The 14,028-nt window shown below is 52.7% G+C and overlaps 1 protein-coding gene across 10 annotated transcripts in view; it reads left to right on the top strand.

Annotated features, from left to right (window-relative positions):
- Positions 1-14,028, top strand: part of PTK2 (protein tyrosine kinase 2) — a 232,473-nt gene that overhangs the window by 121,968 nt on the left and 96,477 nt on the right. For all 10 annotated transcript variants that reach the window (XM_049633432.1, XM_049633430.1, XM_049633442.1 and 7 more), the window contains 4 exons: positions 3,556-3,696; positions 4,210-4,287; positions 12,118-12,225; positions 13,751-13,868. In XM_049633432.1, the coding sequence (XP_049489389.1) occupies positions 3,556-3,696; positions 4,210-4,287; positions 12,118-12,225; positions 13,751-13,868 (445 nt within the window). The remainder of the gene's footprint in view (positions 1-3,555; positions 3,697-4,209; positions 4,288-12,117; positions 12,226-13,750; positions 13,869-14,028) is intronic.

Raw genomic sequence — 14,028 nt, forward strand, 5'->3', positions numbered from 1 at the left:
TGCACTTGCGGGAAGAGTTGGGAAGCTTTCTGGGGCTTTCTGTGCACTGGTTTCCTCCTTCGACGGGCACATGGACGCACTGAAGCAGCCCGCCCTCCCCAGGCCATTGAAATCTCCCGCTTACGTGCCGGGGAGTGAAGTGTCCTCAGTTTACGAGACAGACCAGAATTGATTTCTGTCTCACCTGTGTGAGGGTTGTGATGCCAGAGTCGTGCCCTCACTCATTCTGAGGCACATAATTGGGTTTCGCTGTGGGCCGCACTCCTTCCTCCATACTCTTCGAGAATGACGAGGCCACTCGGGCCCGCTTCTCGCTCACGAAGATCTTACCCAATTCCCACGTTTGAAAGTAAATTCAAAGTGAGGTGGGACCCAGCGCACATGGTGCTGGCTCCTCCCTGCTGCCGCCTCGTGGTGTCTCCGAGGACGAGGTGCGTGAGCCCGCCTCACAGCCCCGTCCACCTCCACCGTGTCACCTGCCTGACTTCCCTCACCTCCAGAGAGTAGCTGCTTGGCAGGGCCACCGGGCAGACTCGGGGTCCGTTTGCACGGCCAGGTCTGGTACCATTTCTGTTGACCGGCACCTGACAGCCCCGTGCCCCTAGCACCCCACTCGTGCTGGCGTGGATGGAGATCAGAACGCTTTTCTTCTCCCGCTGAACGCCGAGTTTCTCGAGGGCAAGGCATCCGTGCCAACTCTTCAGTGCTTCCCAAGTGCCAAGCACAGAATAGGATTTCCTTAGTGGATTCGTTCTGGGTCCAGAGCAGAGCGGACCTCCTTGTCAGGGACTGGCTTGCTTTCAGGAAACTCGCAGGACGCTGTGTTGCTCATTTATAACGAGGAAAATGCCTTGCGAGTGGGTGCAGACCGTACCCAGGTCTCCTTGGCCAGTGTACTCGCTCCTGGGGGACAGTTGGACCTAATAGACCACGAGAACGTTTGCAAAGCCTGAGTCAGAACAACTATTAAATGCTATCTTAGCCCATGATAAGAGTGGCCTTTTCAGCCCCTTGGCCCGCGGCCGGTACTTAGATGGGCGTTCCCAAAGACGCGCTTCCCAGACCTCTCTCGACCAAGCACCCGAGGCTAACCGGTCGGTCATTTTCTGTGTGAACACCTGATGGCCCGTTTTACTTCTCTCGAGTTTAGATTATGTGATCTAAGTTACAGTCAGCTGTTGGCCCACCCTGGCTGCAGCCTCCGCTCGGTCTGTGGGAGCCGCCCGTACATACGTCAGCTGGAGACTCTGACCGTGCTGTCCCCAGCCCTGCCCTCTCCTGAGCGCCAAATCTGTATCCAGCTGTCTGCTTGATGGTTCTGGTCCAAAGACTGAAGGATCACACACACGTCCCGAATTGGCGTGACTTTATTTTCACCACACCTGCCCCTTCTGCTTGTCCATCTGTCCCGTCCACAAACCTTGTCATGCTCGATTGCCTGTCCCTCCCGGCCCACCGAGGTCGTCCGAGCGTCCCAAAGGTGCCCCACCCTCTCCTTTAGCACCACCTCAGGGTCTGTGTCACTGGTGTTTCTGGGGTGGCCTGTTCCGGGAACCTGGCTGGTCTTTCTGCTTCTCACAGCCTCCCCCAAGCCTCCTGTGCCAGAGCTGAGCGAGCCTTTACAATGAAGGCCATGTGCCATAGGTCATCGTCCAGCACCCGCTCCTCTGGTTCTCGGCACCTGTCCTCCGCCTGCCGGGGTCTCCCACGCTGCCGTCTTCACCCCGTAACCTCAGCCGCCGTGACTGTGTCTTACTCTTTGACCGCAGCTGTCACTGTCCCCTCGCTCTCTGCAGGTGCCGTAACCCTTTGAGCACACGGGGACCTTCAAGCCGCTGCAGGCAGGCTGTCACCTGTGTGTGTCACTCCCTGGCGGTCCACCTCCTAGCAGCCCCCGACGTGCTGAGGGGGGGACACGCTGAAGTCTGCGGCCCTTCACTCCCCTCCGCCCCCGCCCCGGCCTTCTCCGCCTGCTGGCTCTGCCTCCTGTCGGAGTGCCTCTCACGCGGCTTTCGGCTGGGCTCCTGCTCCCCTCCCAGACCCCCACCTGCCAGCCTGCTTCTCCCACAGGCTCACCGTCTCAGTTCGTGGGAACTCTTGTCTCTTAGTGCACCTTGTTGGTTCCGATTTTCGGGATAAATCTACTTCACCCCCTTCCTGCTGCTGCCCTTGTGTCCACTCTGCCAGCCTCTTGCCTAGATGGCTTGGAGCATCCTGCCTCGTCTCTCCTGCTTCTTCCTTCGTGCTGTTCACAGCACAGCAGCACCTGCGTCAGATCACATCGGTCTGCTTGGTGCGTCCAAGGACCCTGTCTGTCCCCACGGTGAAAGCCGAGCACTCGCCGTGGCGGTCTTCTCCTAGCCGTCGTCCTCAGACCTTACCGTGTCTCCTTTGCCCACTGGCCTCCCCGGGCTTCCTCCGACACCACGGACGGTGGGCTTGCTGCCCGGAGGGCCCTTCCTGCCACTGTCCAGCTGCTCATGGTGCGTAAGTAGAAGAGTGAGATGTGCGAAGTCTCAGAGGTCAGCTGTGGTCCCGCCACACAGAGAAGGGCGTATGTGGTCTGTCTTCTCTGTGCTGGTACGTGTGCGCCTGTGCTCACACATGACTGCGTCCCATCCCCAGTGCTCCCCTTTAAAAGGCCTCTGTCCCTGACATACAGATCATTTTGCCATATTATCTCGTGTAACACCGTGATACGGATTTTAACATCAGTAAATTAGTTCTGCACAATAGTCTTTTTTTTTTTTTTTTTTAATGTTTGTTTTTGAGAGAAGAGAGACAGAGCACGAGCAGGAGAGGGACAGAGAGAGAATTCGAAGCAGGCTCCAGGCTCTGAGCCGTCAGCACAGAACTCGACACGGGGCTTAAACTTGCTGACCACGAGATCTTGACCTGAGGTGAAGTTGGACACTTAACCGGCTGAGCCACCCAGGCGCCCCTGCACAACAGCCCTCAGGGCTGCATACAGCGTGGACAGACACGTGCAGACGCGTGTAACCCACCTGTTACTAGGCACACTTGCGCACCGAGCTTCCTTGTTGCTGAATCTTTGTGTAGTTCTTGAATCGTTTCTTAAGAGCCGTGCCTTGGAATTTTAATTTCTGGATCCGGAGTTGGGTGTCTTTTTTTAAGGTATTTGTGCTGCGAAATTGCCCTTCACCAGCCTTGTATCGACATACCCTCCTAACAGTGGGGCGTGTGAGTCCTTTATACCTAATCCTTGGCCAGCTTCCTTCCCTTCGTGTACGTAGATAGTATGCACCTATCCTGCCTAACTTTTTACCACATGTTCTAGTAAGCAAATTATCTCTTTACAGATTTCTGTTGAAGAAATAAGACTTGGAACCCCTGAACCGTGTGCTTAAAAAGGGCTAGGATGCTATATCCTACACGACCTGTACTTTATTGCAGCTAGTTAAAAAAAAATGAAGCTTTGACAAGTGATGATGTCTCCTAGTAATGCGAACACAGGTGGTCGTGGGTGGTGGGAGGAAAGATCTGTGCTGTTAGTTCTTACTGCTCTAAGATGATTCTTGTAATTGTATCACACAGGCCAAAACACTAAGAAAACTGATCCAGCAGACATTTAGACAGTTCGCCAACCTGAACAGAGAAGAGAGCATTCTGAAATTCTTTGAGATCCTCTCCCCAGTGTACCGATTTGATAAAGAGTGCTTCAAGTGTGCCCTCGGTGTGAGTATGGGGACGTGGGGGGTGTGAGTGCGGGGCAGAGGATAGTGGACGAGGTGTGGGTTCTCCTGCTGTTTCTTATCCACGGGCATCTAAATTTCTGATTGAAATCTGAAATGTCACATTTTTTACACCACGAGAATATTTGTCATTTTCAGTGAGAAAAATGCAAAAAGAAAATATATCAATGTAAAAATGAAATCCTCTTTTTAAAAAGCGTGCCTGTGTTGATAATTAGAATTTTTTATTCCAGCCCAGGGATTGGTTAACTGTTGTCTAGAGGCGAGTTTACTATTCAAATAATCTTTCCAAAGAAACCAGTAGCTTCCCCCGCATCTGACGCTGGGTTGGGGAAGTTACAGACGTTTTGTACTGCCTGGTTGGACAGACGAATCACAAGCTGAGGTGCTCCCCACAGCCCCCGCTTTGGTCCTTTTAATGTGTCCACAGCCTTTCATCTGAAATCTCTCTTTTTTCTTCTGGTACCTTTGTCACCACCGGTTTCGCCTCCAAAAGTCAAGCTGGATTATTTCAGTGGAACTGGCGATCGGCCCAGAAGAAGGAATCAGTTACCTCACGGACAAGGGCTGCAGCGTAAGTCTGGGCTGGCGCGTCCTGGCATGCCGTGTGCACGCACGCACTGCTCGCGTGGGACCTCACTGAGCTCTCTGCTCCCACACCCCCAGAGGGGCCTCTGTCCTGAGTTCTGCCTCAGTGGTTAAGTATTCAGTAAGTGCTGCTGGGTCAGCCAGATACTCACAGACAAAAAGCAGTGAACTCTGACCCCTGTCGGCACACCATAGCAAAACCCATTCCGGATGGAGTATGGATCTACACGTGAAAGAGAAACGATAAAAATATTAGAAGAAAACATTGGGAATTTCTGTAAACCTGGGGTAGGCAGAGTTCCTTAAACAGGACTTAAAAAGTGCTAACTCTAAAAGACAATTTTCATAAAATAGACATCGAAATCAAGAACTTCTTTTCATCAAAAGATAGTAGAAAGGCAAGCCAAACATTAGCGTTAATACATTTGGCCATGGACCCTTAAATCCAAGGGAATGGTTGACAGTAAATCATTAAGTAAAGGGCAGATGACCCAAGAGGACACCCCCGTGGTCAGGGGATTAAATGGAAAGGTGTTGAGCCTTCTGGTCATCACGTCCATGCATGTGGGACCACAGGTCTCTTCTAGGGTGGCTCACATGAGGAAGAGCCATAATCACAAGTGTTGACAAAGTGTGGGCCCCTGGAGCTTTCCCACGCTGATAGCAATTGACGGATGGCAGGAGCACATTGGTGTGGCCCCTTCAGGATGGTCTGTGGCATTATCCGTTGGGGTTTTTTTAATGTTTATTTATTTTTGAGAGAGAGACAGACCCATAGAATTCAAAGCAGGCTCCAGACTCCGAGCTATCAGCACAGAGCCCGATGCAGGGTGAGAACCCACAAACTGTGAGATCACGACCTGAGCTGAAGTCAGACACTTAACTGAGCCATACATGTGCCCCAGCATTATCTGTTTTTATTACTCACGGATTGTTTTAGTTGTAGCCTTTAGATTTGACTGGTGGTCTCCTGTGTTTTCTTGACTATTTTCTTTGTCCTTTTTACATGTAAGTCTTCCTGTGGAATCCACAGGCGAGGTCACAGGTGGGGCCCCTAGTGTGGTCAAGGGGGCAGGCTGTGGAGGACATGGCCACGGTCCCCACGTTGACTCGCTCTCACGCCAGCCTCGTGGCTTTGGGGTCCTGCGCCATCGACTTGTGTCTCCTTGGTAGTAAAATGGCCATAATCATTTCAACCGCATAATAGGGTCAGCAAGAGAATTAAATACTTACATGGATTTGGAGTGTTTAGGTCATGGCCTCGTACCGCGAAATCCCTTAGAAATTTGGGTGTCGTCACTGGCAGGTGGCTGGTTATTGCTGGCCCTGGTGCAGGCAGCAGCTGGCGGTGTCCTTGCGGTTTATCGGGTCGTGTCATCTGGTACCTCTTGCAGTGCCCCCCGGGCACCTCCGTCCCGCACCACTGGTCAGTCGTCTCCTTCTGGATTGACTCCACACGGTTCCAGGTGCCCCAGCCCAGGGTTTCCTTTTTCCCCCACATCTTCTCTGTGTGTCACTCCTCGTTTGTACATTTGTCTGGCTCTTCCTGGTTACTTAGTCTTTCAAAACCAAATCTATAAAATTCACAGAGAGTGCTGTTGGGATTCCAGCTTGTATGTTAATTTTGTGAAATTTTGTGGAAGTAGATATTTTTTGATACGAATTTTCTGTCCAAGAATATGGCATGTCTTTGTATCTGGTCAGGATTGCTTTATATCCTTCAGGAGGATTCTGTAGTCTTTTTCACATGCGTCTTTCCTGCTAAACCAGTTCATGAGTATTTTACTGGTTTTGGCCTATTTTTGAATGGGTTTTTATGGACTATTTCTAATTCAAAATGCATACTGCAAGCATAGCCGAATATGCTCGATTGTTGTTTATGATGATGCTGTATTCAAGAAGCTTATCATTCATTTACTAAGTCATTTTCGTTAGAATCTTACCCTCTGTAGGTATATAATCATCTAATTGGCAAAACAAGAATTTTTCTCCCTTCTTCCCTAGTCTGTACAGTTTTTTCCTTTCCTTGTATTCCAAGGCTCCTTCAAGGTCATGTTTAATGACGGGTGGCAGAAGAGATCCCCGGGTCATTCTGGATTGTATCAATTGAAAGTGTGTCTTTATTTGGGGTAATGCTTGTTGTTAGGTTTCAGTAATGCGTGTCTTTGGTGTTCTTGTTTATTTATGTATTTAAATTATGCCCTTTTGTGCTTAGAATTTTTATCAGGAGGGCTGCTATATGTAATTAAAGGTCTTTTCAGCCTTTACTGATATGATCTTGGTTTTTCTCCCTTAATTTATTGTTTTATATTGTATTGATGGTGTGTCGGTATTGAGCTGTTAAGTGACTCCCACTTGGTTGTGCTGTATTGTTGTTTTGAAATCTTGATTTATTATATTTGCTGATATGTGGAATTTTTGCAACTATTCATAAGTGAGATTAATGAAAATTTTCCTTGTTTTGAATGTTTATTTTTGAGAGAGAGAGAGCGAGCATGAGTAGAGGCGGGGCAGAGAGTGAGGGGGACACAGCGTCTGAAGCAGACTCCAGGCTCTGAGCCATCAGCACAGAGCCTGACACAGGGCTCGAGCTCAGGAACTAGGAACAGTGAGATCGTGACCTGAGCTGAAGTTGGATGCTTAAATGACTGAGCCACCCAGGCACCCCCATTCTAATCTTTTTTATATTAGCTTTATAAGGGCATGATGTTAAAAATTACACTAAGTTCATCAGGTAAATTGGGGTCTTTCTATGATTTTATGGCCTGAAGTATTTTAAGCCAGAATTGGAATTGCGATTTTGTACAGGTGAGGTAGGTTTGGTCTGTGTGACCCCTGCCATCCTCCCGGGGACAGGTGTGTGAGTGCCTCTCTGGCTCCTTCTACACCAGCACAGCTGGTCAGGTTGTGCACTTCTGGCGTTGGCTTTGGTAACTTACATTTTGTTAGTATGTGCTCTGCTTCCCCACAGGTTCAGGCAGTTGCCATGGAGCTGTGCCTCGTGACTTCCAGTAACTTCAGGGCTGTGTCTGGTCTCACGCCCAAGCTGTCTGCGGAGGCTGGCCCTTGGGGCCTGTGGAGGGCTCGTCTGTTGTAGGTGTCTTTCCAGGACAGGCTCAGAGATCAGGGTCTCAGCATTTCCATTCATTTTCAGTAATGGCAGCATTTACCTTTAGGCAGATCCCCTTTCCTGGTCTTGTTTGATTGTTTTTATCGTTTTTTTCCTGCTGTTCCCTTTGGATATTTCTCTAAAACTTATTCTCACTTCCTTTTTCCGATACCGCTTTTACTGTCTGACCAGGTTTGGTGTGTGATCGTCTTCCTTTGCAGTTTGAACTTTCAGTTTTGTTTCTCTTATTGTAGCATTATTTAAGGGGATGGTAGTTTTCAAGTAGCTCAGGGGGTTTGGGTCTCACCTTTATTATTTCTAATGCTCCTGGCTGACGAGCAGAGCACATGTTGTTTACATGCTAGTTATTTTGAATGTGTTCCAGTCTTCATTGTAGCCAGGCACATGGTTGATTTTTATAAATGTTCTACGGAAGAAACATACATTTTCTCTTTGGTGCTACAAGGATCAGTGTGCTCGGAAGTGTGAGTGACTGGTTACATAAAGAAGGAGGAGTGGGCCGGGGCAGTCAGGATAGAGCCCCACGAGTTCCTGTGGAAGCTGCCGTGCTGCGTTTCCACCTGCCACACTGCCCTCCCCCGTCCCGTGCCTTCCACGGTGAGCCCCACGCTTCTGGAAGGCCGCCTCTGGCCGTGTAACGGCCCCTCTGTCTCCTCTGCTCTCGCTCCTGCACCAGTAAATGCCTCCGGTGTCTGGGCCGTTCTTGTTAGTGTAGAAAATGTGTAGTTTCTCTCTTCCTGAAACCCGGATCCCTTGCCCTCTCCCTCCCAGGCACCTCACGTGTTTCCTCTTTCCTTTATTGCAAAAGTTCTTGGCGCGTGTGGCCGTCGAGAGCCTGGCGATGTGTGGCTGCCCCGGGCCGGGCTGGCCTGAGCACGTCGCCTGTCTTGGGCCCGCTGCACTCGGGCTGCCCTGCCTCCCCTGCCGCCCCAGCACCCGCCCAGCCGCCTCGGCCGGGGGCGCCAGTGACCCTCGTGCAGCTAAGCCCCTTCCGTCCTTCTGAGTCCTCATCTACTTCACTGGACTCCTGGGTCACCACGTTCTCCGGCACCATTCGATACAAGTATGATACCAGCAGCAGATAGAATTTTAAGTGTTGTAGTAACCACATCTTAAAAGGTAAAAAGGAATCGTGTCTTACCCCAGAATATCCAAGACACCATCATTTCAAGGGATCACCCATATAAAAGTTCTGGAGATGTCTTCTCTGCTTTTTATCATGCTGAGTCTTTGAAGTCGGCACGCTTCCCGCGCTCCCGTCGCGCCTCTGTTTGGACGAGCCGCACACCGCCAGGTGCTCCCCAGCCGCGTGTGGCTTCCCGCTACCGTACGGGACGGGGCGGCTCCTGGTCTCCTCTGCACCCCCTTTCCCTCCCTTTGGGCTGCCGGTGACTCCTGCTGGGCCTCGTCTGAATGGCGGATCGGCCGGCTTGCACGTGTGTCTGTGTGGCCGCTCGGAGCCGGCGCCCAGCGCAGAGTGAGGTCCGCACGGTCCCGCCTTCACGGAGCCCAAGTGCCATTCTCGTTCCCAGCGAGACTCGTTCCGAGACCCTCGCCTTTCCGCCTGCCCCTCGCCCCCAAACAGACGCGGTAGTTTTGTGCGGTGCCCTCGGTTGCTTTGTTGTGGTCCTTCTCACAGTTGTGACCAGATGCTGACTCGGGCGATGGCTTATGCCCGGAGTCACGTCAGCCTTGTTCGCTGCTGTACTCCTGGTGCCTGGAACGGAGCCCCGCACCCCGTAAGTCTTCCGAGTCCGTTCCTTCACCCCCTCACACACCAAGCGCGGCCCTCCTTCCCTGCGGTGCAGCGGCGGGCGGGACGGGCCTCCCCGCCCCTCTGTCACCCTCACGGGCCGTTCGGTCCGGCTGTGGGATCGGATAGGAGAAAGAAGACCAGCAACGAAAAAACAAACATAATCCGATTGTGAAAGAGGTGGCGTGAGTGTGTGTGTGTCCGGTTGAGAGAGGGCGGTCAGCGTCGGCCCCTCCCACCCTGCCTCCTTGACAACAGATCTTGCTTAGGAGCCTCTTCTAACCTGAAGTAAACCGCGGAGCGTGCTGCACACATGTAACCTCAACCACTCTCCTTCAGTGTGTCGGCGCACAGCCAAACGATTGGCAGACGTAACAGAATATTCCGATACTTAGTAATGAACGTTTTCATCTGAGGGAGGGTGACCAGAAGCCCTCCCTTACAAGTAGTACAGGAGAGCGATGAGGGAGTTTTGTGGCCGACCCTGGGGGATAATGTCAGAATGAGGGAGGAAAACAGTAGGTTAACAAGAAAAGGAATCTAATTTTCATGACTTAAATTTCTCATTGTGCTTTAGAGAAAACTTTTTCATTATGAGTATTTTTATGTAATCACTTAGTGAAACTAGTTGAGATGTCCCTCGTTTCATGTGTCAGCACCAGCTTAATGACATTGGATTCCTGCTCTGTTGGAAGGAGCCTCATCTCCTCCTTTACGGATGTGTGTGTGCGGGGCCAGCAGGTCAGATACCAAACAAAATTTCTCCCCATAATGTCATTTTCCCAAATGGTGAGCACTCATAATACAGTTCCAAAGATAGCAAAGTACAGTATTTTCTAAATTACACATAAATTGTATTCCTAGAAAATTCACTGTGGAGCATACTTTGTGTTTTAAAATAGACTTGGGTTCAGGGTGCCTGGGTGGCTCAGTCGATTAAGCAGCCGACTGTTGATTTCAGCTCAGGTTGTAATCTCACGGTCCGTGAGATCAAGCCTCACATCGGGCTCTGTGCTGACGGTGCAGAGCCTGCTTGGGATTCTCCGCCTGCCTCTCTGTCTCTCTCTCTCTCTCTCTCTCAAAATAAATAAACATTAAACAATTTTTTTTTAATAGACTTGGGTTCTAGAGTCCGATTTTTCACCAACATGAACATGCCACCAGGACACTTGAAAGCCATTAAGGACACAGGACAGTCTTCATCGTGAGGGAATTTCCTATGCATTGTATGACGTCCCACAGCCCCAGTCCCCATTTGTAGCCCGCATTCTTAGCCAACCAAAACCAACTCTCTGGGACACGGTTCTGCCCCAGTAAGACTAGAGTGCGGCCAGTGACGGTGAGCTCATGATGAGAAATTAGGTCCAAGAGGCAGGCGGAGGGCAGACCGGGTGGGCGTCCGCTTCCTTTTGCTGGCGTTGTACCTGTTTGAGCAGGGGACCGTCAGGCCTGACTTACACTTCGAAGTACCTCCCTGGCTTCCGGGTGGGGTGGTCCGTGGGGGGACAGGCACAGACCAGGGGAACAGCCGTGGGGCTGATGCTCTAAGCACGATACCGAACGGTGACTGCACTAGAGTGGCAGCCGGGAGGGTGGAAGGAAAACGCGGGGGCTCCAGGCATGGAGCTCGGCCGGGTGTGGGTGAGGGAAGGAGGAGCCAGTGAGGAGCGGCAGGAGGAGCCTGCTTGTTGGCTCTGGAGCAGGGTTGAGCGGTGATGCTTGTTGCCATGCTGGGGAGGACTGGAGGAGAAGCAGGTGTTGAGCACGGATCCCGTGGCCGTGCTGTTCACAGTCGGTCCCCTGCATCCGTGTGGAGGTGCGAGGCGGCTGGACACGCGTCCCGGTTCGGGGCTGGAGGTGGTACTCGCACCACGGGGCCGGCTGGGGCTGCTGGGGCGCCACAGCTCTGGGGCCCTCGATGGTTTACAGAAGGAGCAGAGGAGAAGCGGGAAGGCCGAGGAGGGAGGCGGGGTCCCCCGAGGGCAGGCGGCAGGAGGCTGGGAGAAGAGAGCTGCCCGCTGCCCTGCTCGAGGCCTGGAATGGGAGACCAGGAGGGCCGCCCCGGCCCGGTCCGTCGGGAGGCCTCACGGAGCACACCCCGGCCTTCACAGCAATGCTGTGAAGATGTTCTGCTGTGAAGGGAGCTCACTCCAAGTCACTGCTGGGCCATAATCCCAACTCAGTCCCAGGGGCAGAATTTGGGCCAAGGGGGGCACTTGGTGGCAGGGGCCAATCCCCACGCACTCCAAGAGAAGGAGGCTGGAATCAAGCTAGTTGCTGTAAATGAATGTGCAGGGATCGTCACGGCAACATGGGCATTGTCAAGAAATGCTAGAAGCGGCAGACGGGCATTTGTTTTGTCTTAAGAAGAAAAGGGTTTGTTCTGTTTGGAAAAATGAAGTCTCTTTGGGCTCGTCTTCCTGGGAAGGGTCTTTGGACCCCTGCCATGTGTCTAGCACCATTACAGTCAGAGACTTGTAGCTGAGGGTGCGCTCGGGGGGGGGGGGGGGGTGCACAGGCCCCTCCCTCTCTGGGAAGGGAAGGGAGTTTCACACGTGGTTCCCCCACCCTACACCTCTACACCTGGGCCGGCGAGTGAGTCAAGTCAGGGACTTTCTCCTTCCTTCTCTGGTAGCTGTGATTCAGTCTCCCAGCTCTGGGAGAGGGAGCGCTCCTGGTCGGCGTTCGGGAGCACGGGGCACAGGCACATCCCTCACCTTGAGGTGCAAAGACGGTTCCCAGAGGTTCTAGGACTGCTCCTCGGGAGGAGAAAACCCCACTGGGGGCCGCATGCGCGAGCGGCCTCTCCCCAGACGCAGTCTTCGGGAGGAGGTCCCGGGGAGAGTGGGATGGGGTGGGGACCGTGACAGTGTCACAGAACACCTGCCAGCAGTCCTTACCTGGGGTCCAAAGTGTTTGCCTTTTCTCCCAAGCCCACACATCTGGCCGACTTCAATCAAGTGCAGACCATTCAGTATTCCAACAGCGAAGACAAGGACAGGAAAGGAACGCTGCAGCTGAAAATCGCGGGCGCCCCCGAGGTAAGGGCAGAGTTCTTGCGGACCGCCAGACTCCCAGCTTTCTCCTATGTGGGGGGTGTTCCTTCCCAAGTAGTGACGAGGACGGCAGGTGACAGCTGGCAGAGTCAGGAGCAGCGTTGTCGGGATGGCTGAAGGTTACTGTGAACTACCAAGGAAATCGGCTTCTTAGGATTACATACAAATACCTTGGTCAAGCGGCGTCATTTCCCAGACCGTGTATGTGACGCTCTCTGCCGGGGTCACCGAGACCGCGCAGCAGCCGCTCTCCTGCCGGGGGCGGGGGTTGGGGGGGGACCCCACTGCCCTGACGCTTAGCCCAGAAGCCAGGAGCGACCCGGGTCGTTCTCAGACCTTAGCGAGAGAAGCGGTTTGGGATACTTTGTCCCCGTTTCCACGGCTGAGGAAGCCGAGCACGGGCGGCGGAGCTGGGGTTCGTCCCGGAGCCCCTGGTCTTAGCCCGCGTGCCGCGTGGCGCAGTGGAGACGGGTGTCGTTCGGCAAACGCGGCATCAGGTGGCCCCCGGACGAGCGAGAACGCTCGCGTATGAAGGAGTCTGGGCGACCGTTGGCACAGACAGCTGTGCTTGTGCACACAGCCCGGCCTGGACCTGTGTCGTCTGCTCCGTGCGGCTCCCGGGCCCCTTGGGCAGCGGCAGCCTTTTCTCACACGGGTTTCTTGGCCACGCTCCTCGCTTGTGCTTCCTGCCTGGGATCGGTGGCATTTCTGGGGCTCTAGGAAATGCCTTTATTCTCAGACATAAACCGATGAGACCCTAGGATCTCGAGGCTTTATTACAGATTGAAGTTTCCTGACAGTAGCTCGGTAGTGTCATTTGTCGGCACTGTTTTCAGACCTCCCCCCCCCCCCACCCACCCCATGACATTCAGCTGAGCGTAGGGAAGGTCTGCGGCCCCCGGGGCAGCTGGTGACAAATGCCCGGGTCAGGGCATCCTCCGAGCTCTGACCGTCTCCTGGACGATCTTTAATGGCAGGTCTTCAGGAGGTTTGGCAAAATTGCAGGTTTGATACTGAAAAGAGTGATTTCTAACCTCAGGCAGAATGTGCTGTGCATGCTAGAAATAGTGACATTTTTCTAGTTTTCATAAGTATTAGAAAAATTATGATGGATAATTGATAACAATCGACTCCACGTTAGTTTAGTTCCTAAAATAAGCCGTACTTGAAATACGCTGATTCTCCAAATCCTTCCCTTAGTTACACTGCGCCAGAGGGGCCAGACATTCTGAGGGAAATTTTTTTTTTTTGCCTCCTTTAGTTCTAGAAAGTGAATCTCAGTTTAAGTGATTTTTCTCTTTTTGTCTGGGTGGCCTTCCGTCACATATTCTAGGAATAACGTCCCTAAATATCAAACTTCCTTTTTCACGCCAACCTTACGACAAATCTGTGCTGCTGTCACTCTTCTCTGTTTCCAAGCGCATCTAGGGGTGTGATGTCATAGCACAGCTGCCCCTTTGATTACTGGGAAGAACAATAACCCCTCTTTCCTGGTCTTTTCCCCTTTGAGCCTCTGACAGTGACAGCACCGTCCCTGACCATCGCCGAGAATATGGCTGACCTGATAGATGGGTACTGCCGGCTGGTGAACGGAGCCACGCAGTCCTTTATCATCAGGCCCCAGAAAGGTGAGGTCCCGCTTCCGCTTGAGCGTCCCCTGAGCTGCTGGCAGGCTCACCCCAGCAGCCTGTGCTCCTTCTCGTGGATCAGCCTGTGCGTGTGACGAGAACACAGGGACTCAGCCCAGCGAATCGTATGCCGCTTTTTCTGGGGAAGGAGGGCGACGCA

This window comes from Panthera uncia, chromosome F2, assembly GCF_023721935.1.
Source record: "Panthera uncia isolate 11264 chromosome F2, Puncia_PCG_1.0, whole genome shotgun sequence".
NCBI classification, from domain to species: domain Eukaryota; kingdom Metazoa; phylum Chordata; class Mammalia; order Carnivora; family Felidae; genus Panthera; species Panthera uncia.